This window comes from Canis lupus, chromosome 21 (genome assembly GCF_048164855.1).
Source record: "Canis lupus baileyi chromosome 21, mCanLup2.hap1, whole genome shotgun sequence".
NCBI classification, from domain to species: domain Eukaryota; kingdom Metazoa; phylum Chordata; class Mammalia; order Carnivora; family Canidae; genus Canis; species Canis lupus.
Window position 1 is genome coordinate 43,043,868 of NC_132858.1, and position 27,157 is coordinate 43,071,024.

Here is a 27,157-nt window from a genome sequence, read left to right on the forward strand (position 1 = left end):
CTTTTTTTTTAAGATTTTATTTATTTATTCATGAGAGACACAGAGAGAAAGCGAGAGAGAGAGAGAGAGAAGCAGAGACACAGGCAGAGGGAGAAGCAGGTCCCATGCAGGGAGCCTGACGTGGGACTCGATCCTGGATCTCCAGGATCCGTCTCCTGAGCTGGAGACGGCGCTAAACTGCTGAGCCACCCGGGCTGCCCTACAGTGTTTTCTTTATAGAAAATGTCTCTATAAACTCTATTAATTGGTTTTCTAATTTTTTAAATTGAAAGACACCAGACATTAGAACAGCAATTGGCAGACTTTTTCTGGAGCACCCCCCCCCTTTTTTTAACTGAAAAATTTACTGTTTTCAGATAATAAATACTTTAGGCTTTGGGGGCCATGCAGTTTCTGTCACAGCTACTTTGCTGTTACAGCTTGGGAACAGCCATAGATAATACATAAATGGATGTGTGTGGCTGCGTTCTGTTAAAACTTTATTTCTGGGGGCGTCTGGCCAGCTCAGTTGGTGGGCTGTGCTTGATCTTGGGTTCTTGACTTCAAGCCCCATGTTGGTTATAGAGCTTACCAAAACAAAACAAAGTAAAACATCAAACAAACCCCCAAACTAAAAAACTTTATTTATTGACACTTGAATTTAAATTCATATACTTTTCATGTGTGTCAATAAGTATTAATTCTTTTTTTTTAAAGAAATATTAATTCTTTTGCTTTTTTTTTTTTCTCCCAGTCATTCTTAGCTTAGGAGGCCATGCAAAAAGAAATTTGGCCTTTAAGCCAGTTTGCTGACCCTGGTTTAGAGCATAAATTCCATAGCCAGCACGCCTAGGATGAATCCTCACTCTGCAGCTTTGAACTTCCTGACACTGAAGAAATTAAATTACTTAGGCAAGTTCATTTTAATATATGAGATCATACAGTTACTTTCTTTCTCTGACTTACTTTAGCACAAATTATTACCTGCTTCATGGGGTCAATTACTAGGATAAAATGAGTTAATATTTTTAAAAATTTTTTAAAAAGATTATTTATTTATTTATTTATTTATTTATTTATTTATTTATTTATTTATATATTCATGAGAAACATACAGAGAGAAAGAGAGAGGGAGGCAGAGACACAGGCAGAGGGACAGGCAGGCTCCATGCGGGGAGCCTGATGTGGGACTCAATCCTGGGTCTCCAGGATCACACCCTGGGCCAAAGGCGGCGCTCAACTGCTGAGCCACCCAGGCTTCCCGAGTTAATATTTTGAAAGCCCTTATCGAGCACCTGGCACCTAATAAATGCTGCATTAGGCATTTGTTTAACAAAGATTTTTATCCTGAAGTCAGAAATAAAATTTCATAAAAAAAAAAAAAAAAGTGATTTCTATGTAATAAAAACCTCATTTGGGTATATTGCTGAAACCTTAGTTAACTGGATGCAGGTCTTCTATGTAGGATTACACCAAACTAAACAGAAAAAAAGTCTTTAGAACTGGAGGAGAGCATTTCTTGAGCAGTTCGTTAGAGGGCAGGGATACCAAAGCTGCAAAGATTCACCTGATTTCTGACTGTTAGCTTTCCAGAGCACAGCAGGATTTTATTTTTTTATTTATTGATTTTTAAAGATTTCATTTATTCATGAGAGAGACACAGAGAGAGGCAGAGACAGGCAGAGGGAAAAGCAGCCTCCCTCTGGGGAGCCCAATGTGGGACTTGATCCCAGGACTATGGGATCACGACCTGAGCCGAAGGCAGATGCTTAACCATTGAGCCACCCAGGTGCCCCCAGAGCAGGATTTTAAGGCAGAGTCTGTAAAAAATCAAAACCTCTGGATACTGAGGAGTGATTGTGGGAGAGAGGACAGAGGGAAAACTGAAAGCCAGGAAAGCAGTGGACTACAGCAGCTGGTGGCGGGATTGAGAACCAGAATTTGAAAGTGTTAACTCATAAGATGCACAAGTAGTAGGAGAGAGAGAGAGAGAAGAGGAGAAAGCTGTTGCATGAGGGGTTCCTACCGAGTGAAAGGTCGGAGAAAGACCTAAATTGATGATAATTTAGGTGCAAGATGGTGCTAAGAATGATTAAAGAAGACAATCTGGGTGATAACAGACAAACCTTGGGGCTTCCTGAAGCGGATTACCAGGGGTCCAGAGAGCTGCAAGCTGGCGTGGAAGGCAGGAAATGTTTGTGGGATAAGGAATAAGGGACAAGGGGGCCGCTTGGTGGATGATGGGGAGCCTGCCTTTCTCTCTGCCTATCTCTCTTCCTCTCTCTGTAGGTCTCTCATGAATAAATCAATAAAAATATTTTTTTAAAAAAAGAATAAGGGATGAGGAAATAAGTCTAGAGCCCAGAGTTGGCTTGGCTTTGGGGATTGGCTAACTGGGTATGCCATGTTTCTGGAGCATTTATGGGGGGCACATGAAGGCTATCTAAATTGTGGTTTGCTGGGTTGCTCCCTGGGCTGTAGCACCTCTTGTCTCAGGCCTAGAACATTATTTCAGCCAGGGTGCCATGGTCTCCCAGACTTTTTCTCTCTGAGGACAGGGCTTCTCAGCAGGCAAACATTTTTTTGGTAAAGATTTATTTTAGAGAGAGAGAGAGCACCAGGGAGGGTCAGAGCTAGGGTCTCCAGCAGACTCTGCACTCAGCGTGGAGCCTGACAGGGGGCTCGACCCCAATCCTGAGCTCACCACCTGAGCTGAAGCCAAGAGCCAGATGCTCAACTGACTGCACCACACAGGCGCCCCTCAGCAGGCAAACAACATATGATTGCTAAGTTTGAAGTTACAACTGGAACGAGAAGTGACTTTTTTTTATTCTATTAACCTTCCTTATTTGAAGTAGGGAGATACGAATTTTGGTTGGCATGTTTTTTTTTTTCAGTGCCCTGATTTAAAAAGTTTCTTGTATGGTAAGCAGCAAGTTAGTTGGCACCAGGGTCTGCTCTTTCTGTGTCCCTATGTCATCTTAGAATCTAGATTGAGATGAATATGGATTGGACAGTAAATGAAAGTTTGCATGTATCTTACCCATATCGGAAAAAATGCAATGACTTCCTCTTTCACTGGCTAATACTCTTTCGTGTGGTAAATAAATAGTGCACATACATCATACCTTGGAGATATTGTGAGTTCAGTTTCAGATCACCGAAATAAAGCAAATATTGCAGTGAAGTGAGTCAAATGAATTTTCTGTTTTCCCAGTGCACATGTGTGTACTCTGTTTTAGTCTGTTATTTTTTTAAGATGTTATTTATTTGACAGAGAGAGCACAAGTAGGCAGAGCGGCAGGCAGAGGGAGAGGGAGGAGCAGGCTCCCCACTGAGCAGAACCTGACTCTGGGCTCGATTGCAGGACCACAGGATCATGACCTGAGCCAAAGGCAGATGCACAACCGAGTAAGCCACCCAGGTGCCCCTGTTTTAGTCTATTGAATGTGCAATAGCATTATGTCTAAAAAACCAAAGTACAAAAACAAAAAAAACACCAAAGTACATGCCTTAATTAAAAATCTACATTGTAGGGACGTCTAGGTGGCTCAGCAGTTGAGTGTCTGTCTTTGGCTCAGGGCGTGATCCTGGGGTCCGGGATCGAGTCCCACATGGGGCTCCCTGCCTGGAGCCTGCTTCTCCCTCTGCCTGTGTCTCTGCCTCTCTCTGTGTGTCTCTCATGAATAAATAAACAAATCTTTAAAAAATACATATACGTTGTTGCTAAAAAAATGCTAACCATCATCTGAGCTTTCAGCGAGTCATAATAACATCACAGATCACCATAGCCAATACCGTAATAATGAAAAGGCTTGAAATATTGCAAGAATTGCCAAAATGTAACACAGAGACGAAGCGAGCAAATGCTGCTGGAGTCATGGTGCTCGTGTAGTGCTGCCACACACCTTCACCCTGCGAACACCTCTCGTCTGGGGCCAGGGACAGCGGAGCTGAGGCACCTGCTCGTCAGCTCCCACGGCCACTCTCTGACTGTGAGGGCAGGAAAAGACCGTGCGTCGGTGTCCGGGAGGATGGCTCCACGCCTGCTGCTCTTGGGACTGTCTCCTGCTGCTCTACTCATTTTATAAACTGCAAACGTTCATGAAAGAATAGGCCTTTGGTTCACGTTGGCTGAGCCTCCTGCTAGTCCAGAGGGACTCTGGGGAGTTGACAGGCATTCCCTTGGTCTTCCCCCTCCCGGAATGACACTTTAGGAAGAATATGCTACACTGGGTTTCTCTGAGCTCATTCTAAATCGAGCACACCAGGACTGTTGGATTCATCTTTCCTCAGATTCACTGTCTTGGAATGGCAGCACGTGTTTACTTGGCTGCCTTCGGAAAACCACTCTCTGTGGGGGTAGTTGCATGCATTGTGCGTAAAAACGTACATTAACGTCTAATGCAATATATGGGTAAGAATTGGTTAGCTGCCAGAGACTGTCAGGTTTCAAAGGAAAGATGTACATCCTGAAAGACAATTGTATTCACCGACAGAGTATGAAACGGTGTTAAAGGACATGAAGAGTATTAAGCAGAGTGCAGGCAGTCTCCAGGTCTTCAGCATAGCTCTGCGGCCTGTTGCCCTTTGGTATGTTCCCGAGGGCAGGAAGCTTTGGCGTTTGTAGGGATTAGCCAATCACAGACCTTTGTAAAAGGAACTTGCTCATCTGGGGGAAACACTCCTTTGAAACATGTTCAGGTGCTCTGTTGGTGAATGTCCACCTCCCTGAGACAAGCCCTATCATTTTTCCTTGCTTAGTGGGTGGTGGCTCACGTCTGGTCACCTGATGTGAGCCTCAGCATTGACGGTTCTTCCCTCCAACATCCTGCGGGGCAAATTTGTCCCTTATGAGTAAGATGAGTAGACTAATTTGTTTGTTACTTTGATGTCCTTTTAGATTATACACCCCAAAACTGATGATCAAAGAAATCGATTGCAAGAGGCTTGCAAAGATATCCTGCTGTTTAAGAACCTCGATCCGGTAAGCCAAATCTCAGTAACCAGAAATGGGTTGTTGTTTTTTGTTTTTTGTTTCCCGGTGTCTGTGTGAAGAACTGTGCAGGGGTCATGGATTTAACCCTCTTGACAAGCTAACGTCCCCTGGGATGATGTAAAGGCCCCACTGTGGGTGCCTGTATGTGCACCGGGTTGTCTTCTAGGAGAGCAGTGCTGAGCTCCTTCCAGCCAGGAGTTCGCAGGCCTGCTGGCACTTTGTGTGGGGAAAACATGATCTCATCCGTCAAGGTTACTTGCTAGAAGCATAGCCCTGAGAAATGGCTCAGATGAAGAGAGGGTAGGACCTTGGATTCTTTGTACATCCAGCGGGAACCTGCAGGACGGCACAGGGCCCACGGAGGATTGCCTCTCGCACCAGCTAGTGATAGTAATTACATTTTAGTATACCACTTCCGTATTATTTGTATTTGAAAAATAACATTTCACTTTGCTTCAAAGGTAGAGAGATTTTTTTTTCTTCGTAAGGATTTTGAAATCTCTGGTCTTTGGTTCTGGATGTTTTTCTAAAAACCCCCTTTTTCAATATGAGTGAGCATGCTGTTCACATTTTGCCCTGTACTCTGACCTAAATGTTCTCTTCCTTCATCCTCAGATTATGCTTCTTTGTTGCTATGTGGTCATTTGGGTTGCCATGATCCTGCTGCCGTGACCCAAATGTGGAAACTGAGTCAACTCTTGTAGCTTACCTCAACCTTTTTTTGATCAAATGCAGCATTTTACAGTTTTCAGACTGATGCTCTAGGCCATTAAATTAAGACCTACTCTTTTTAAGATGAGGTCTTCCTAAGTCCATTTTTTAAAAATTTTTATTTATTCATGATAGTCACAGAGAGAGAGAGAGAGAGAGGCAGAGACACAGGCAGAGGGAGAAGCAGGCTCCATGCACCGGGAGCCCGATGTGGGATTTGATCCCGGGTCTCCAGGATCGCGCCCCGGGCCAAAGGCAGGCGCCAAACTGCTGCGCCACCCAGGGATCCCCCCTAAGTCCATTTTTATAAAGAAGAAGCTGTACTGTATTATACCAATACCATATACTCTGGTTCATAGGACATTCTGAAACATTTTAAAAAAATCTTTTGTTTCTAATACCACATATGTTTCTATCACATCCTCCAGGAACGTGGATTACGTTTTGTGACTTTGGCGATCATTGTTTTAGGACCGGACATTACAAGTTTTGTACAGTTTGGCTCAGATCCTCTAGAATTCATACTGAGTTTGCAAAACTGAGAGCTCTAAATAATGGGGCTATTGCTTGTTTGCTCTAGTAATGGAAGATTAAAAAATGAAATTAAGGGGTACCTGGATGACTTAGTTGGTTAAGCGTCTGATTCCTGATTTCAGCTCAGGTCATGATCTCAATGTCGTGAGATCAAGCCCCAAGTCAGGCTCTGTGCTGGGCACGGAGCCTGCTTAAGATTTTCTCTCCCTCTCTCTCTCTTTCTTTCTCTCTCTCTCCCTCCCTCCCCACTTCCCTCACACACCAAAAAAAAAAAGGGAATGAAATTGAGAAAATTTAGAAATTTAGGAATCGAACTGTTTCTTATAGTATTAAATACTAGAATAAGTGACTAAAGGGAATTTGTGAAATTTTGATGGGCTTCCAAGTAATCCCTCATCTCATTTATCTAGAATGATAATGACTCTGTGACATAAAGGACATTAAAACTATGTGATCTCTAATCATCTTCCACCAATAGGAGTCTAAATAATGATTAGTGGAAAGTTACAACTTTGTGTGTATGTGTGTGTGTGTTACTGGAATTGAACTAATTTAGTATTTAACTCTTTTCCTCCAGATACACACAGAAGACAGCTGTAAAATTAATTCTCAGTTTTACCCTTAGGAGTAGACTTCCAGCTAAGGAGATTCTCTGTTTTTCAACTAGAACTTTACGTGGGAGAATTTTAAAGCTCACTAACTGCAGTGCTGCTGCTGCTTCTTTTTTTTTTTTTAAGATTTTATTTATTTGATAGAGAGACCGCACAAGCAGGGGAAGCAGCAGGCAGAGGGAGAGAAAGAAGCAGATTCCCCGCTGAGCAGGGAGCCCTCATGGGGCTGGCTCCCAGGACCCTAAGATCATGACCTGAGCCCAAGGCAGATGCTTTACCAACTGAACTGCCCCTAAAAGCAGTGCTTCTCACACTTTACTGTGCCTGTCCTCAGGGGATCTTGTTAAAAATGCTGTCTGACCCAGTAGGTCTGTGGTGGAGCCTCAGCATCTGCATTTCTCACAGGCTGTCAGGTGAGGCCGCTGCTCCTGGCCCAGAGCCATGCTTCCAGTAGCAAGGACTAGAGCCAGACGTGGAAGGCTCTAGCTCAGGAGTTGGGTACAAGCGCGTGTTCTTTCGCTTGCGTCCTTTCCTGTTGAATCAAAGCCGTATCTCCATGCTGCAGTAGTGAGTGAACAGTGATCTTTGGGTGCCTGTACACCAAGTGATAAGCAGGCAGGGGGGGAGCTGCCGGGGGGCCTTCCTGAGACGCTGCCCTCTCTGTCTCCTCTCCATTAAATTGATTTTTCTTGCCATTTCAACTTTAACTCTTTTAAAGCACCTGTGTAAATTTTGGATGCACTTGAAATAATAAAAAAAAATTTTTTAAGATTTCATTTATTTTTTTGAGAGAAGAGAAGAGAGAGAATACATGAGCAGAGGGAGAGGGAGAAGCAGGTTCCCCGCGGAGCAGGGAGCCCGATGCGGGGCTCCATCCCAGGACCCCGGAGTCATGACCTGAGCTGAGAGGCAGACACTTAACCACCTGAGCCACCCAGGGGCCCCTAAAATAATTTTAAAAAGTTACCACTAGTATATCCTGTTAAGGAACATCTTAAAGTGGTTATTTTTATAAACAGTAAATATTTTAACCTTTTTTTTTTTTTTTTTTGCTGCTGTGTTGGAGGTCTTTAATATATATGTTTTAAAGGCCAGTTCATGGGCAATGGGAAGAAAAGCCAGTTCATGAAATTACCAAATTCATGAATTTTCATTGTTGATTTTTTTTTAAAGATTTATTTATTTATTCATGATAGAGAGAGAGAGAGGCAGAGACACGGGCAGAGGGAGAAGCAGGCTCCATGTAGGGAGCCTGATGTTGGGACTCCATCCCGGGACTCCAGGATCGCGCCCTGGGCCAAAGGCAGGCGCTAAACCGCTGAGCCACCCAGGGATCCCTAATTATTGAATATTTTATTGGAGAGAAGCAATTATATTTACACATTTGCTTCCAAAAGATCTTTCATTCTTTCTTTTCTTTTTTTTTTTTTTTTTTTTTGAGCTCAAACTATCTTGACTTACTTTCCTACTATCTCAAATCCTTCTGGGAGTGATACAAAATTTAGGTAGGTAAAACTGTATTTTTCTTAACAGATTACTACCTGGGATTAGAAAAAAACCAAAAACCTCCCCAAACATTGCAGATTGATGATTTTAGGTTAAGCTCATGTTTTTTTTTGTTTTGTTTTTTTTTTAATTTTTAAATTTTTATTTATTTATGATAGTCACAGAGAGAGAGAGAGAGGCAGAGACACAGGCAGAGGGAGAAGCAGGCTCCATGCACCGGGAGCCCGACGTGGGATTCGATCCCGGGTCTCCAGGATCGCGCCCTGGGCCAAAGGCAGGCGCCAAACCGCTGCGCCACCCAGGGATCCCTTAAGCTCATGTTTTAAACAGTCTGCTAGTTTTTCACAATATACCTTTTTTTTTTTTTTACAGTAACCCAGATGCACTTAAAGTGAATTACATATTCAACTCCAATAACCTGCTTATACAACCACTCCTTTCGGTTTGATGCCCTGACTGCTCACTGGGCTCCAAAGTCTATAGAAAGCCTTTTTAGGGATGCCACAGAAATACTTAGGGTTCTTGTCCTCTTGGAACTTACAATTTGATGAAGGATTCAAATACACACACAAAGCAGTTTGGTATAACATCGATAAATGCTGTAATGGAGTCAGGACACTGTGAGGATGAGGGTCTCTCGGGGGACCTGGGGATTCAGGAAGCTGGGGAGACCCCCTGAGCTGAGCCTCAGAACTTGAGTAAGGAAGGAGATTGCTAGTGGAAGGAAAGTACAGGGAATGTTCTTACTGGAGCTTGCGCCAAGAGACATCTGTTGGCGAGAGCTCAGATACATGTGTGCTGTGTCACAAAGGACCGTTCTTGAACGCCAGCCACCCTGTAGCATTGGCCACATATTGTAGGCGGTGGGAAGTCACAACTGAAACATTTTAAGCAGCGAAAGTAACAATCAGATGTGTCTGAGTTCACTGTGGTGGCAGGACAGAGGGTAGAGCGGTGGGAAATGGGTTTAGGGAAGGTTAAAAGGGGTTGGTTTCATTGAATATTCAGGATTGGCAGAAATTGACGCTGTTTAGGGACCAAATGATCTGTGACCTGATGGAAAGGGTCTAGGATGACTCCCAGGGTCTTGCTGGAATGACCATGAGCTGGTACCTTTCTCTGAGATGGGAAAATTTGGCGAGAAGGGGAAGCAGTAATTACTAGCAAGAAGAATGATCTTGGCTTTTTACCTCCTAAGTCATCTGAATTCCCTGAAGTCATTGTTTAGCTTAGGAATCCTGTACCTCCTAGGCCTCCAAACAGTTTTCCCAGGAGGGCTCTATAGTCATATGTTGAGCATAGCATTTATAATTATTAATCTCTTTGAAGATATTCTTTTCATGAATATTTTAATGCTCAACTCGGTAGGCCATTTTTCTTCTGAAATATTTCTAATTTGAGACAAACTGAAATAATTTTCCTATTCGCCATGATAGATTCTTCTACTAATGGAGAGTAAATTGTTATTTTTGAAGATAGAGACCTTTCACCGAGAGCTCAGTCCAGGGTTTGCATCCTGTAGAATAAGATGTAGATTTCCTACAGTAGTTGTCAGTCATTGGGATAAGCCCCTGCATATTAAATATTTCCTAAGTTCTTTTCACTCTGTGCATAATTATGGGGAAATTGCATTTTGATTGATTAGAACAGACACCTGTCACATTGAGACGTCCTAGAAGAAATGATTGTTCTGTATTTTACCAGGAATTAGTGTTTTATGTAGCCGTGTGTGAATTCCTAAGCTTTATAAAGTTTTAAAATGCAGCTAAATACCAAGAAAAACAAAAAAATTTACTAGAGCAGTATATCTTTTTTTCTCCATTTGACATTTAGAGAAAGAGCTAATCAATAAGCCTGATATTCCCTCTCCATCTGGCCTAAAAGAGTTTAAATATGAATAGTAAGTGAAACAAAATATTAGTAAACCATTTAATCAAACTTCATAATTTTGATAGGTGACCATATGCTGCCTAGTTGATGAACTCATTTGGATAAAATGGTCCCTGTGGGGCCAATTAGCACCACATGCAGACAGCAATGCTTCACGGTCACATTGGCTTCGTCTTCTGCAGGGGCTCCTGTTTCACAAGTAGGTGTCAGAGCTCACGCAGGGACCCAGGGAGGGGATAAAAACCACTTCCTGCAGGACTCGCCACCATCGTTCCTCCAGAAGCTTTGCTTAGCCAATGTGAAGATGCAATAGTATGTTTTCTGTTTAAATGGAGAGCTGGGGTTTTTTGTTGTTTTCTTTTTTTTTTTAAGATTTTATTTTATTTATTCATGAGAGAGACAGAGAAGCCGAGACACAGGCAGAGGGAGAAGCAAGCTCCATGCAGGGAGCCGGACATGGGACTCAATCCCGGGTCTCCAGGATCATGCCCTGAGCTGATGGCAGGCGCTGAACCACTGAGCTACCTGGGCTGCCCAGAGCTGGGGTTTTTAATGAAAAGTTTTAAGTCTGTGTGCCTATACAATTTATAAAAATCCAAAAAGAACAAAAGAGGAGTCGGGGAAAGGAAATCCCCTTTGTACCCCTGCCTTCCAGCAACCCAGCTTCTCAGGAGCCACGTGCTTAGAGCATTCTCATGGGTATTTCTCCAGGGTCATGTGATTTACAGAGCAGTATATTGTTTTTTAAGTTTCAGTGGCAGCAAACTTTCCACAGTGTCCTGCCTCATTCTTCTTTTTACTTAACAATATAGCCGTATTTATAGAGGTTTTGTATTCTTTTAAAAATTATTGTATTAGTTTATAAAGGTTGAGATTACTAACATTCATGTATTATAAAGCAAAACCAGGAAGACACATTAACCTTTTGCTGTTGTCTAATTTATAAAAATTGCAAACATAGCCAAGGAGGGCCCACAGCATCAAAATAATATTGAAAAAGGAGAGCAAAGTCGGAGGACTCACACTTGCTAATTTCAAAACTTTTACTACAGGGGTGTCTGGGTAGCACCGTCGGTTAAGCATACAACTCTTGGTTTTAGCTCAGGTTGTGATCTCGGGGCTGTGAGATCAAGCGCCACGTCAGGCTCCATGCTCAGCGGGAGTCTGCTTGAGATTCTCTTCTTCTGCCCCTCTCTTCTTTCTCTCTAAAAATAAATAAATCTTTTTAAAAAAACTTTTACTACAGAGCACGAGGAATAAAAACAATGTGTTAATAGCATGGGCAGATGCATAGAACAATGGAATAGAATTAAGAGTCTAGAAACAAACCTATACATTTGATTTATATGTTTAATTTGATATTCATTTGATTTCTGATGAGAGTGCCAAGACCACTCAATGGGGAAAGAAAAGTCTCTTCAACAAATGGTCCTGGGACAATTGGGAACCAAGTTGGATCCCTCCTTTACACTGTACACAAAAATGAACTCAAAATGGATCCAGGACCTAAATGTGAGCTCCCAAACTATAAAAACTCTTAAAAAAAAAAAACCCACAAGGGTAAGTCTTCATGACCTTGGATTTAGCAGTGGATTCTTGGGTAGACACCAAAAACAGGAATATGAAAAGAAAAGAAGTTGGACTTCATAAAAAATAAAAATTTTGTGCATCAAAGAACGATATTGAAAAAAGTGAAAGACATCTACAAATGGGAGAAAATATGTGGGAAATCCTACATATAAGGGCCTAGTATCCAAAATACATAAAGAACTCTTACAACTCAACAACAAAATAACAACCCAACTTAAAATTGGTCAAAATACTTGAATATAGACATTTCTCCAAAAAAGATACACGAGTTACCAGTAAGTACATGAAAAGATTCTCAACATGGCTAGTCATTAGGGAATTGCCAATCCTGAAACCACAATGAAGTACCAGCCCAGCACCAATAGGGTGGGAATAATTTTTTTTTTTTTAAGAAGGAAACATAACAAGTGTTGGTGAGGATGTGGAGAAATTGGAATCCTAGTACATTGCTGGTGGGAAAGAAAACTGTTTAGGCGCTGTGGAAAACTGCTTGGCAGTTGCTCAGAAGTTAAACCTAGAATTACCGTATGACTCAAGTAGTTCCCCTCCTAGGGTTAACCCAGAAGAGTTGACATAAACATTCATAAATAGCCAAAAGGTGGAAACAATCTAAGCGTCCAGTGATGGATGAATGGATAAACCAATCGTGGTATGTTTACAGTGGAATATTATTCATCCATAAAGAAGAAGAAGTTGGGATATATCTAGAACAAGGATGAACCTCAAAATGCTGAGTGAAATAAGGCAGATGCAGAAGGTCATGTTGTATGATTGTGTTGTGTGAAATATCCAGATTAGGGGAATCCATAGAGACACAAAATAGGTAGGTGGTGCCAAGGGCCAGCGGGAGGAGAGAATCGCAAAATGCCTACTTGGTGGGCACAAGGCTTCCTTTTGAGGTGATGAAAATGCTTTATAACTAAGAAGTAAGTGGTAGTGGCACAATTTTGTGGCCACTGAATCGTTCACTCAACCGTGGTTAATTTTATGAGAAATTCAACCTCATGAAAAAACTGTGTATATATAATTCATCTGAGCATTTTGATTTCCATTAGTTTTCATATTTAATGGCTCACATACACTTTAAGGGGGCAATTAAATGAGCTGAATCAATCACTGAAGCACCTCCATGAAATCCCTGGGTTCCACAAAACCCAGTTTGAGAAACACCGAGCTCTTTTGTGTATTCGAGGGCCTTTGAATTGTTCCTGTATTTGTTCTGCGGAAAGATTTGTTTGTTCTTCACCTTCTAGTTTATTCTCACCAGCTGGAGTTTATCCTTAAGCCTTGTCAACCACGCTTCAGCAGAATAAAAATTTTATGTAACTTAAGTAGTTGTTGAAGAATAGGTTTTATGTTTCTGGCTTCTGTTTTAATAAATCTGTCCTAGGGTGGTGAATGGTTGCTTCTTAAAGAGAACCGTCATGATAAAGAATAGTGTTTCAAATTTGCCATCATTTTTGGGTTTGCATATGTTTTGTTTTGTTTTTCCTGTTCTGTTGTTTTGTTTTTAGTGCTCAACCAAAAGGATTGGAGGCAGAATTTGGATTCACTAAGTACTTAGGTAATCCCTACATAAATCCTAGTGATGACTAAACATAGGGAAGTTTTATTTTTTTATATTTTTTATTTTTTTTTCATAGGGAAGTTTTAAAAACAGTTATCTTTAAAAGATATTTGCAGTAGTTCATTACGAACCTGGTCATTTTAGTTGCCAAGATTCTATTTCATGTATAAGGTCTGTGGTGGTTTGGTGGTTCATTTTTCAATATATTAAACTGGGTGATCGTTGCACTGAAATATTCTGAAGTAGCTAATTATAATTACTTTCATTCAGGTACTGAATATGAAAGGAAATCTATAATCTCCTTTGTTAGGTGGTAAGGACAACTGCACTGTGTATTTTTTTTTTTTTTTTGACAAGACTTAATGGCAGTGATGATATTTCTTTTTCTTTGAGCTGGTTCACAGAAATACAAAGCTGATTACAGTCAAGAGAACATATCGTAGACAAACATAAAGATTGTATCTTTTCTCTTTAAAAAATAGGAACAGATGTCTCAAGTGTTAGATGCCATGTTTGAAAAACTGGTCAAAGAAGGAGAGCATGTAATTGATCAAGGCGATGATGGTGACAACTTTTACGTGATCGATAGGTAAGTTTCGCGTAACCTCACTGCTGAAATGTAAGGAACCATCCCTGTAGAATCTCAGTGGTTCTTATAACAACTGGCAGATTAATATTCGATAGTTGCTGTTACCTCTTTAATATTCACTAGCTTTTAATATTCACTGTTCCCTCTTTATTCTCGTTACTGTATAAAAGGCACAGGAAGCCCGCTGGGAATACGTGTGGTGAAACCACATTAGATCATGGAAAGAGGCATAGTTTATAGAAGAAAGGAGGATTTTGGTTAGTTCGATCTATAAATCTCAATCATTTACTGTGAGCTGCCTCACTTATTAACTTTGGCTTGAGAGGATGCCTGCTACACTTCGAAGGCAAGCAGCGCACAGCATCTGGGGTGTTGAATCATATAACTCAGTCTGTTCTTTTTTCATTAACTATAAAGTAAAGCATGCGCATGGTAGAGAGGGGAGTTTATGCTGTTTCCAGAAATTGTTTATGCATTCTTGTGCATTAAAAACATTATAGAGAAGTTATTTTGAAACATTGTAGAGAAATTATTTTATTTAAATGAGAAGGCATACACTATATTGAAAAATGTGATTTCAGAAAACCTGCGTTGTGCTTTACTTTGTCAAAGCACAGTGTGCTTTAAGCGATAATTAGGTTAAGAGCCCCAAACTGTACCAGGGGAGCGGTCTGAACAGAGGCTTTATTTCTTCACTTCTGTGAAGTGATGCTGAAGTGTCCATGAGACAGTCGGCACCCCCGGCCCCTCCCATTATGGGTGCCACACAGGTCGTCTCTCAGCCGGATTCCCTGGGTTGCATTTGCTTCTCTGGGTGGAGTTGTACTCAGCTCTGAGCCATGCGGGAAATCACACCCCATCTGTCTGCGCAGCCTCATTTCTTGACTTGGCTCTGTGGTTGTCGTCTCTCCTACATCAGCAGTCATGCACGCTCTCTGCGTGCAGGGTTCTCTCTGAGTCCTCCCTTCCCTCGTCCCTAATGCCGTGGTGACCTCGTAGAGCTATTGGCAGGGGCTTCAGGTGAGCCCTCTGATTTTAGCACAGCCCCCCCCTCCCCCATTGTCCCATATGTAAATTAAAGCCTTGATTTTGGAATCTCTGACAGCTTTCATTGGTGAAATTCCTTCAGCTGTTCCACCGTATTTAACTGTAGGGGTGTATGGGAGACCCAAATATGATAAAAACTCCCTTAACCTCTCCCTGTTCAGTTAGATCCTAATCACCCATTTGACAGATGAAAATTCCCAGATATGCAGAAGTGACGGGGGTCCCTGAAGTCCTGCCAGCCCGGCATGCAGGTCTCTTGGCCACTGTTCGTGGTCTTTCTGTGGCTCCACTCTGCCCAATGCCTCACGTTGTCAGGGAAGAAATGCATATGAGAAGGTGGTACAGATTTTAGACCGTGTGCTTGCAGCTGGTCTGGGAGCTCATTTTACTTCTCATTAGCACATTTGTGGTGTACTTTGTTCTGTTCAAAGTAGAAAATGTATAAAATGGTGTTAGTGCCAAAGTGGAAACAGCATCCAGAGAAGAATTAGTCTGCACTTGAAAAAGAGTCATGAAACCGTCTACGCATGAATATAAAGTCAGTCATTCTCTTATTCATTAATATCTTTGTGTAGTATCTTGTGTTTTTTGCTTTTGCTGTATCTTTACCATTCATAATCCTTTCCTAATCTTAAAAGCTCCCCCCCCCACCTTTGGTCTTTGTTAAGGATTTAGCCAACAGAATAAAAGCCAGAGTTTCTGCTGCCTGCCCTCCCAGGTATGTCAGCAAGCCTTGAAGCCATGTTCTCTGATAAAACACAGTATATGGGAAGAAGACAGCCCTCCACAGGAAGAATGTAGTTCTATAGATGCAGGAGCTAGTGTATGTAGGACAGGGCCATGCAGAATTGAGTATTGCTTGCCTAGACTATGAACCCAAATAAAAGGTAAGCATAGAATAAAAAAAGACCTACAAAAGGACCAGGATCAGATATTTACTCTGAATTTCTACCCCTTTTTGCTTCACATTGGGGGTCAGTCTACATTAAAGCCCCAGATGACATAAAGAGCCAGAGTAAATTCTTTAGGCTCTGAGGCTATGTGGTCTCTGTCACAACTACTTGGCTCTGCTGTTGTGCAGATCTGTGATCAAGAAGGCAAAAGTGGACCTATGTGTTTGTGTTCTAGTAAAACTTTATTCATGAAAGCAGGCAGCCGATCCATGGGCCATGCTTTGCTGGCCCCTCCCTTACACTATAAAAGAGTCTTGTAAGTGCCGTCCAGTAGTCGTGACCAAATTGTTAGAGCTATATTTTTTTTTAAAAAAAAAAAAGGTTATTTTCTTCTGACTTCAAAAGTAATACATGTTCATGTAAGGCACAAAAACTCTTTAATTAGACAGTGAACATCCTAGCATCCTTCACTGTTCTTACCCCGAGATAACCAGTCAGCTGTTTCATATATATACATTCCCTCAGAAGGATGTCTGTGCATGTACTATTTGGTTGGAATCATATTTTTTAATCATTTATTACAAACTTCTATTTAGTTTCATCTCATTTTCACCCCCCCAAAGGCACATGTCCGGTCCTTACCATAGTCTAGCTGACGGTCTCTCTTCCTGCTTGTCTGGCACATGGTTGGCGTCTCTGGCACATATCGACGCTCTTTTATTACTTGCCATCAGAGGAGAAAGGGAAGCCAGAAAGGAGATTTCATCGCACACTGGTCTTCTCTGAAATTATGTTTTATTGTCATGAGATTTGACTTGAGTTACTTTTGCCTCTTATTTTTCATCTGCCCAACAGAGGAACATTTGATATCTATGTGAAATGCGATGGTGTTGGAAGGTGTGTGGGTAACTACGATAATCGTGGGAGTTTTGGTGAACTGGCCTTAATGTACAATACGCCCAGAGCGGCTACAATCACTGCTACCTCTCCTGGTGCTCTGTGGGGTTTGGTGAGTGAAATATTTGTTTGACCTGCATGTTATTTGTAAAAATCGTTACCGCAAAAGCCAGGCAGCTAGAGGATTTTAGTTCTAATAGGTGGATTTCTTTGCATTCCTCATCAGTCATCAGGGTATTTATTAAGCAACTACTCGATGCTGAACTTTTGGGTGCTGGGTTAAATCTTCATTTTCTTTTCCCATTGAAGTCAGGAATAACCTACTGGTCCTGGGAAAGATAGATCCAAAATGTTTCCCCCCCCCCTTTTTTTTTAAGATTGTATTTATTTATTCATGTGAGACACAGAGGCAGAGACACAGGCAGAGGGAGAAGCAGGCTCCCTGTGGGGGGCCCGATGCAGGACTCTATCCCAGGACCCCGGGATCACGACCTGAGCCGAATGCAGATGCTCAACCACTGAGCCACCCAGGTGCTCCCAGAATGCTCCTCTTTTACCCAGCCTTCACAACTAGCCACCCAGACAAGGGAACAAAGCCTTCAGTGCTGTCTTCTCAGATAGCTTTCTGTGGTATTATCTATGCTTCCTCAAGTGGGTTCCCCTGGCCGGAAGCATTGAATCTGTATCACCAGGGCATTTTACTAGAAATGCAGATTCTGGGGCCTCCACGTACTGATGGGGGCCCACTGAATCAGCAGCTCTGGAGATGGGGCCCAGTGAGCTATGCTTGAGCAAACCCACCACGTGACTCAGATGCATGCTAGAGTTTGAGAAGCCTCCATAAACAGATCTCTTGGTGTGCTATAAAATGGTAACCACTTCGCACTGCAAAGCTTCTGGGTAGAATCAAGATACTTGATGCCTGTGTTTCTCACCTGAATGCCTGCTGGGGTTGTGTGGGGTTACGGTGCTGAGGCCCCAGCACAGACTAATTTAATCAGACTCTGCAGGGATGAGACCTAGGCTTTTAAAATAAATTCATTAATGATGATATTTCTACAGGACCTGAAAATTGATTTAAAGACATTTGGGTGAGGTGGGAAGGGAGATTTCTTTTCAAACATGATACCAGGATACAGGGTAGCTGATTCTGGAAACTGTTTAAGCTGGTGCTTCTCAGACTCCGAGGTGCTTACGGATCACCAAGAATATAGTTAAAATGCAGATTCTGATTCACTGGATCTGGAATGAGGCCTATGATTTTGCATGTCTTACAAGCTCCCGGGAGACCCTAGTGCTCCTGTGCCCAGAACACATTTTAAGCAGCGCAGATTTTAGGGCATGTTTGCAATACATGTATTTTCTTTTTAAATTGTTGAAAACGGCCCACTGTATAGTTTTCGATGTGCCTTTATTAGATTAGTTCTCTCAAAAGTCCTTTTGTGGAAGGAGGAGAGGTTGAGATAATAGGAAGTCTGTTGGGCTGGGTCCCAAGGACTGTAGCTTCACAGAAGTAACACATTCCTCTGTGCGGACTCAGCCATTTAACTCTGAAGTGGACTCCGCTGATAAAAATCTCTTGCTCAGAATCAGAAGGACGATACATCTCGTCCAGCTCGTCGTATTAAAATCAGGCGGTTTACTGTTCCGTAGTAAAACTGTGATGAGTCACATTTCAAGTCGTGCAAGAAAAATTGGAATTGTTTCACACGAGAAGAAACTCGTCGTCGTTTGGCGGGTTCTGAGGACCATTAGAGACCAGAACTCCCAAAGCCAGCAGAGTAGAAACCCCAGACCGGAGCAGGCAGGTCCTCCGGCCGCGTTCGCCAGTGACCGGAGTGGTGGGCCCCGTCTAGTCTCCATGAACCCCCGTTCCGTGGCGTCAGTTAAAAATTCAGTCGCCGCGCTGAGGTGGCCAGCCAGGGCCAGAGGGCCGCGCCGTCAGGAAGCCGCCTCCCGCACGTCCTGGGGGCAGCGTGACCGCGGCAGGTTGGCCCCTGCGCGGCCGGGCCCGGGGCTGGCAGCTTTGGTAGGAGCCCTCCCCAGCGCCTCCCGCCAGTGCCCGTGCTTGCGCCGCCCCGGGATGGGCACCTTCCGAGATGTGAGCCATCCATGCGGGTTATTCAAGCGGGCAGTCTGTGACGGTCACCTCGGGGCGGGTGAGCTTTTTAAAAATTAGAATTTGGGCAGCCCGGGTGGCTCAGCGGTTTAAGGCCCGCCTTCGGCCCAGCGCGTGATCCCGGGGTCCTGGGATCGAGTCCCGCGTCGGGCTCCCTGCGTGGAGCCTGCTGCTCCCTCTGCCTGTGTCTCTGCCTCTCTCTCTCTCTCTCTCTCTCTCTCTCTCTCTCTCTCTGTGTATCATGAATAAATAAATAAAATCTTTAAAAAATAAAAAATAAAAATTAGAATTAACATCTCACTTAATGCTTCACGTGTTTTTTCAGAGTGACTCCCCACACTCCGTTTTTTCAGGGAAAGTCGAATAGAAACGATGTTTCCCTGGATGTTTCCCTCTTAACGGTGACGGTGACGCAGGGGGCCCTGGCACGGGGCGCAGGTAGAAAGAGGAGGGTCCCGAGGGGAGCCTCTCTGCGACTAGGCCTCGGTCACCGTCCCCGTCCCCGTCACCGCCAGGCCAGCGGCCGGGAGCGCTGATGCGCGAGCCCCTGCCCGAGACTCAGGCGGTTGTTGCGAAGCCGCCTCGAGGACATGGGGCTTTCTGGATTTTAATCGTCTGTCACAGCGGGTGAGAAGAGGTGGGCCACTAACAAAGGTTTTCCCGAAGCGGACCCCTCCTCCTCGTGGTTAATTTTTAATCCCTTCCCTCTTTCTAGTCTCCTCTGCCTCGCGCTCACCTGTCCATAAAGTGTAAAGCTCCCAGGCCGGATTCTGCAGCAGAGCCCCTTGGGGACGTTGGTGACCTGTTAGGTTAAGGAGCCCCACATGCAGACGTCGTCCTTGGAGTCCTCCAAGTCTCGGGTCTGAGAACCTCTTTTTTTTTTTTTAATACCACAGCTGATTCTGATGCAGACCCACGCTTGGAAACTAGTTCAATAATTCTACTAATTATCTTGCAGATTTGTCTCTTTCAAAAAAAATCATTTGGATTAAGATGCCAAATTATAGCCCTTGTAAAACTGTAATAAACCACATTGGGGAACAGGATGTTTGCTCTCCTGGAGACTTCCATCCACGCCCGCATTTTTCTCGATCCCGCCAGTTCAGTTAAATTCAGCCTCACTGTGTCGGCACAGTGATATAATAATTAATGAACATATCTCAGTTTTATTTGATAGTACAGTGGTGTAATTGTTTATCAGTGTGTGACAAACCGACATCATTCTGGGGGCTGCTAGCTGAGAACCATTTAATATACCTAATGTTTTATACATAATATACAAAACGAAGTTTGTAGGAAAACCATTTTTTGAGCTGTTTGTTAATCTTTAAATTTTTCCCTGTTTCCTTAATTGAGTTCTGTATCTTTGAGGTTAAGTAGTGTAAACAGAGGAACGTTTTAGAACCCTGAGAATGATAAACACAGGCATTGGACTCTGATATTCAAGAAAGTTGCATTTCCTCTGTGCACATTTAAAAAAAAAAAAAAACTAACAATGTGGATGGAACAACCTAGCATAGTTTTTTCAGGCTCTCTTATAATTGCTTTATGATTAAAAAAATTTAAAAAAATTTCTACTAGTGTTTTTCATGGGGTTTTTTCTGCAACTCACTAAAATTTCCATTAGGAAATATCACAACCAGTATATTTACTTACCAGTATATTATTATATTTATTTTATGTGTGTCTTTGTGTATAACCGAAATAAATAACTAAACAACGCTTTTCTAGATGTGCATGCTATGATTTTCTGTTCTTTATTTTTTATAAAAATGCTGGTCATGGGTTAATGGGGTCAAAAGGTACAAACTTCTAGTTATAAAATAAATAAGACCTGGGGATGTCTTGTCCACCATGGCCACTATCGTTAATAATACTGCATAGTATATTTGAAAGTTGTAGATCCTAAAAGTTCCCAGCACTAGAAAACAAAGAATTTGTAACTCTGTATGGCGATGAAGTGTTTAACTACATTTATGGTGGTGATCATTTCTCAATATATATGAATACTAAATCGTTATATTGTACACCCTAAACTGATATAGTGTTATAGGTCAGTTATAACCCAGTTTAAAAAAATGCTGGTCGTGTCCACTGATGTCTTGTGACACTCTCGGGCCGTCATCCACAAGAGAAGACCTGTGCTAGTCCAAACTCAGAGACGCTGAGTACCGTGGTGGCTTCAGGGGCTGAGGGTCGGGAGAAATGGGGAGATGTTGGTCAAAGGGTGCAGGCTTCCCATTACCAGGTGAATGAGTTCTGGGGATTGAATAAACAGCTTGGTAATTGGAGTTAACATTGTATGGTATACTTGAATGCTGCTTAATGGAGCTAAGTCTTAAATGTTCTCATTGCAAAAAAGCAAAGGCAATTGTGTGAGGTGATACCAGTAGTAACCCACCCTATTGTGATCATCATTTCACAGTATATAAGTGTTTCAAAGCCCCACATTGTATACCTTAAGCTCACACAATATTATAGATCAGTTATATCTCTATAAAGCTGGAGGAAAGCAAAAACCTGGAGGAAAACAAAAACCGGGGCGAATGCCTTTTTTTTTTTAAATGGTGCAATAGCACCACCTTGTGGGCTTATCCCAATTACACCTTGGCCAGATCTATTCTGAATAAAAGTAAACTGCTTAAAAAAAAAAAGAAAAAGAAAGTAATATTTTATATGGGTTATATTTTATGCTTGAAGAAGTGGAAAAATCTGAAAAATTTAATAACGTTAACCTTTTATTTCAAAATCTTCAGTTATTGTTTGTTCCCTACAGGGAATAAAATGAAACAGTCTCTTCAAACTTTTTTTCCTAATAAAATCTACCTCTTAACTGTCTTTGTATCTGCTCTTCTGCCTTTAGGACAGGGTAACCTTCAGGAGAATAATTGTAAAAAATAATGCCAAAAAGAGAAAAATGTATGAAAGCTTTATCGAGTCACTGCCATTCCTTAAATCTTTGGAAGTAAGTATATGTTTATCCTTTTGTTTTATCTTGCTTAAAAAGTTTGTTTCATTTAGAACATTTAGTACTGTAGTAAAGTTTCCTTTTTTTTTTTAAAGATTTTATTTATTCATGAGATATACAGAGAGAGAGGCAGAGACACAGGCAGAGGGAGAAGCAGGCTCCATGCAGGGAGCCCGATGTGGGACTCGATCCTGGGTCTCCAGGATCACGTCCTGGGCGGAAGGCAGGTGCCAAACCGCTGAGTCACCCAGGTGTCCCTGTAGTAAAGTTTCTTTGAATAAAAATTTACCCATATTTTTAGTTGAAAAGATTAAATTATGGTGTTTGTATAACACAGTATTTCTTTTACTGCCTGTAGCTACAGGCGTTTTGTTTTGCTTTGTTTTACAGTAGACTTATGTGAGTGCCTACAACAGATATATATGTGGTCTTTATCTAAAAGCAGACTTAATAGATGTTTACTCAAAGAATATAAAAATACTAATTCAAAGGAATATACACATCCCAACATTTGTAGCAGCATTATCTACAAGAGCTAAATTATGGACACAGCCCACATGTCCATCGACCAATGAATCATAACGAAGAAGTGGGAAATATATGTACAACAGAATATTACTATATTACTCAGCCATAAAAAAAAATGAACTCTTGGCACTTACGACGTGGATGAAGCCTGAGAGTATAATGCTAAGCAAACTAAGAGAAACACAAATAGCATATGATTTCACTCATGTAACATTTAAACAAAACAGATGAGCTGAGGGAAAATAAAGTGAGAGAGGCAAACCAAGAAACAGATTTAAAAAAAAAAAAACAGATTCTTAACTATAGGGGACAGACTGGTGGTTACCAGGGGGGAGGAGGAGAGAGGGGAGGGGGAAACAACTGGTGATGGGGGTTGAGGAAGGCATTGCTGCGATGAGCGCCAGGTGTTGTATGCAAGTGTTGGATTTGATTGATTTGTGAACTAGGATTTAAATAAAAACTTAAAAAAAAAATTTAAAGCAGGCTTCAAGCTACAGTAGAAATGTAGACAGTAGCACTAGTTGGTCCAAACACAGTGTATCTTTTCCTTCACAGTCAACTTTACTGTTTAGTCCTCTTCTTCTTCAGATTGACACTCGGGGTCTCTTCTGTTTTCAGGCTACACTACTTGGTGAACTTGTCAAATCCCCTGGCTTTAAATATCATTTATATATTGATGCCTCCTAAAATTGATATTGCCAGGCAAGGTCCCTCTCCCCCCCCCCCCCCCCAATGGCAGGCGCATTTATCCAACCACATAGTTGACATCTGCTCTCAGGTGTCTGATGACCTCTCTAACCTAGCGCCTCCAGATCTCCTACCCTCGTCTTCCCCATCTTACTGCAGCTTGGCCAGAAGCCTTGGGATTAGTACTGACTCATCTATTGAAATTTGTCTGTTGGGTTGTTGGTACACGCCCGGTAGAGGTTTTGGCCACATTACAGAATGCGTATGAGGCAGCTGATCATGTCTAGCAGCCTCTCTTTTAAATGAAAGTCGATTGGGGGCTGGAAATCCTAACGTACAGGAGAAGACAAAGCCAGGATGGGACATCGGCTAACCATGTGCTGCAGCCAAAGAACTGTTGCTGGTCCCCACAGCCTGTTGTCACCATGTGCCATTAATGTGGCCTGAGTGTTGCTGAGTCTCCTGATTTTTCAAGAGAAGCTGAGAATTCAGATTTTTTGTGAGAAATCGATTTTAAAATGGTGGCAGTTCATGAACACGACACACATGCACAAAGCACACATTGCTCCTTTGATTTGGCCTATAGGCTGCTGGTCTTTAACTTGCGAAATAGATAAGATACCTATTTAGTCTGTTTAATGCTATTTTTTTTTCCTTTGTAGGTTTCTGAGCGCCTGAAAGTGGTAGATGTGATAGGCACCAAAGTATACAACGATGGGGAACAAATCATTGCTCAGGTATAGTGCTGTATAGGGGGTTCAGCTCCGGGTTACGATCCGTTCTTACCGCAAGTCTTGATACATTTTTCATGTGTGTCTAGAACTAGTATGCAGTGCAGATTAAATGAATATTCCACCTAAGGACCTGTTGAGAGTGGTTTAATTTACAGCCATTAAGCTATTTGAATATTTTCTTTATATAACAAACTCCTGATGATCATGTATTAAATCGGCAGGTGGATTTCAGGATAATTTTTTATTGGCACGTGAAATTCAAATGTATCTACAGTAAGATGTTGTCAACAATCAGGCAAGTGTTCCTTGAGGTGTAATAAGGACCCCGAAGATGTGCTGGGAGTTACTGCAGTTTGGTCTGATTAGTTCAGGACGAAGCCTCCTGGGGCTACTCCCGTGATAAAATTAATCCACAAGCAGCGTGTACTGTGTCAGCTTCCAGGCACGAGATGGGGGCCAACATGCTGTTTAACCCCTGATGCTTCTTTGGGACCCCAGTTGGAAAGGGTAGGACTACACACCTTGGTTACAACAGGGTTGCCAAGAAGTAGGATTTATGAAGTTAGTTGAAGTTGACAGATAAAGCAGACAGATGATAGAGCCTGGATTTCTTTTTTTTTTTTTTTTTTTTTTACAGCCTGGATTTCTTAATTACAGTTCTGAAGCAATGGGTGGGGGCACCTGGCTGGCTCAGTGGGCACAACCCACCGGCCCAATTTTGCCATTTTAACATGCATTTAGAGCACGTTTTGAAAACAAAATTATCGGGCGCTTGGCTGACTTGGTCAGTAGAGTGTGTGACTCTTGATCTTGGGGTTGTGAGTTCAAGCCCATTCTGGGTGTAGAGATTATTTAAAAATAAAATCTGAAAGAAAAAATTACAGTCAGTAGTCTTATTATGATTTTAAACACTTAAAAATCTAACAGGAAGCTCTTATGATAGAAAGATAAGAAATTATAGTCTTTTTAGGTATTACTTGTCTTTTAATCATTTATAAACATACATTACATAAATCTATAGTCCACATTTTTGTGATGTAATCTGATACTGTGTTTCTTGAATTATATGTACTAAAGAGTTTCAGAATACACAAGTTTCTCTAGAATCGCTTTGAGAGGCTCCCGAAAAGTCAGTATCTGCTATCATCTGTCCTGTACTATTTAATTCAGAAGGCATCATTGGGAATCAAATCAGAGTTCACCCAAAAACAAAAAGAAGGGAAACTAGGGATGTAGTTAGAAAGGCTTTCAGAAGCGTTTTTGAGGCCCCGAGGTGGAGTGGGACATCTGTAACAATGTCAGGGCCCCCGTGGACTGCTTCCTGGTAAGGCTGGTGGTTTTCTCCTCTGTGGGTGCCTGTGCTGATGCTTGCTGTCAGAGGACACGGGGTACCCATCCGAGTGCTTCTCGAGGAGCACGGGATCAGCTGGCAGGGCAGGGGCTGTGCTGGGACCTGGCACTCCGTTCCTGACTATGTACGCTGCCACCCAGGCTGGACTTGGGGCACAATTCTTACCTCTGTATTTGTCATATTTTCTTGGCTAGTTTTAGCAAGAAGTGCCATGGGAGAGTTGTTATTATTTCAAACAATTTTACAGATGAGCTCGCGACTATGTAATCATTGATCACAGCCTCTCAGTGTAGACGGTGAGATAGTTTGTTCCAGTGGGGGGGTGGGCTTCACTTTTCGGGCAGAGGGTCCATACGGTGGAGCCGGACTGATCCCAGGGCTACGAGAGGCAACGAGTGTGCTGTCAGCTAAGTCTACATTTCTGCCCTCTGCTTTGGTTTCTATCTTACAGGGAGACTCGGCGGATTCTTTTTTCATCGTAGAATCTGGCGAAGTGAAAATCACTATGAAAAGGAAGGTAAGTGTTTGCCCAGCCCTAAGACTCCGCGTTAGCGATGGCTTTCCTTTCGATGCTTACGCTAGGGTTACTGGGTTTTCGTAAGCGGAGTGAAGGCTCATACTCTTGCTTACCTTGTCAGGGGAAGTCAGAGGTGGAAGAGGACGGCGCCGTGGAAATCGCTCGGTGTTCCCGGGGACAGTACTTCGGAGAACTGGCTCTGGTCACTAACAAACCTCGAGCAGCTTCCGCACACGCCATCGGGACTGTCAAATGTTTAGGTAGGAGTCAGAGCAGGGGACGTGCCTGTCCTGCATTTGGTGTGTTCGTGTGACTGTACTGATGGTCTCACTGGGTTCCCAAGTTCTATGGTCCCCACAAAAGAGAACAAGGTTAGGGTTCATTAGAATCCATTTGTGGGAACCTTTAGTTTTTTTCTTTACAAATTGTCACATGCCTATTTTGTTCCTCTGTACAGGCATGAAAGGACATTTTTTTTTTTAAAGATTTTATTTGACACAGGGCACAAGCAGGGGGAACTGCAGGCGAAGGGAGGGGGAGAAGCAGGCTTCCCACTGAGCAGGGAGTCCAAGGTGGGACTCGATCCCAGGACCCTGAGATCATGACCTGAGCTGGAGCCAGACACTTAACCCACTGAGCCAGCCAGGCACCCCGAAAGATTCTGACTGTGGACTTCTAGGTCTAATCTTTCCAGTAAAGTTTGTGTTCCTTATAAAAAGCAAGCTAGAACAGTATTTTGATTGTGTACATCCAGGTCTGTGGGCAGAGCCGGAAGGTCTGCGGAAATACTTCCTCATCCTCGTCCTAGGAAACAAACGTTCAGCTTTGTCAGAGCGCAGTACAGTTTTCTCTGTTGTTCAGCAGTTCATTCTGTGCAGTACAAATGCCCCTTCAGCCGGAAGACCTCTGTCTGTATGAGATCTGACGTAGGAGAAAACTTCACTTTAACAGTGAAAAATGGAATTCAGGAATTGATGTAGACGGACATTGTAGGAAAATTGATTCCACAGTAATTGGCCACTCTGTGCTCTTGCCCACGGTTCAGTAGAATAAACTGAGCTTCCTCAGATCTGCAGGCTTCTTCAGAATTAACTTCTTTGAGAAGTCACTTTTGAAAAGGCTTTTCAGTAAGTATAATATTAGTCAAGTGTTGGGATCCCTGGGTGGCGCAGCGGTTTGGCACCTGCCTTTGGCCCAGGGCACGATCCTGGAGACCCGGGATCGAATCCCACGTCGGGCTCCCGGTGCATGGAGCCTGCTTCTCCCTCTGCCTATGTCTCTGCCTCTCTCTCCCTCTCTCTGTGTGACTATCATAAATAAATAAAAATTTATTAAAAAAAAATATTAGTCGGGGATCCCTGGGTGGCGCAGCGGTTTGGCGCCTGCCTTTGGCCCAGGGCGCGATTCTGGAGACCCAGGATCGAGTCCCACATCGGGCTC

The 27,157-nt window shown here is 42.7% G+C and overlaps 1 protein-coding gene and 1 long non-coding RNA gene across 7 annotated transcripts in view; one reads left to right on the forward strand and one right to left on the reverse strand.

Moving 5' to 3' along the window:
- PRKAR2B (protein kinase cAMP-dependent type II regulatory subunit beta) overlaps window positions 1–27,157 on the forward strand; it is a 92,645-nt gene that overhangs the window by 61,934 nt on the left and 3,554 nt on the right. For all 5 annotated transcript variants that reach the window (XM_072791552.1, XM_072791553.1, XM_072791554.1 and 2 more), the window contains 7 exons: window positions 4,883–4,966; window positions 13,870–13,976; window positions 16,772–16,925; window positions 21,796–21,897; window positions 23,778–23,852; window positions 25,652–25,717; window positions 25,839–25,977. In XM_072791552.1, coding sequence (XP_072647653.1) covers window positions 4,883–4,966; window positions 13,870–13,976; window positions 16,772–16,925; window positions 21,796–21,897; window positions 23,778–23,852; window positions 25,652–25,717; window positions 25,839–25,977 — 727 coding nt within the window. The remainder of the gene's footprint in view (window positions 1–4,882; window positions 4,967–13,869; window positions 13,977–16,771; window positions 16,926–21,795; window positions 21,898–23,777; window positions 23,853–25,651; window positions 25,718–25,838; window positions 25,978–27,157) is intronic.
- LOC140613096 (uncharacterized) overlaps window positions 24,076–27,157 on the reverse strand; it is a 34,877-nt gene continuing 31,795 nt past the window's right edge. For both annotated transcript variants that reach the window (XR_012014228.1, XR_012014229.1), the window contains 3 exons: window positions 25,831–26,062; window positions 25,366–25,579; window positions 24,076–24,714 (listed from right to left, as the gene is read on the reverse strand). This is a non-coding gene — a long non-coding RNA (uncharacterized lncRNA). The remainder of the gene's footprint in view (window positions 24,715–25,365; window positions 25,580–25,830; window positions 26,063–27,157) is intronic.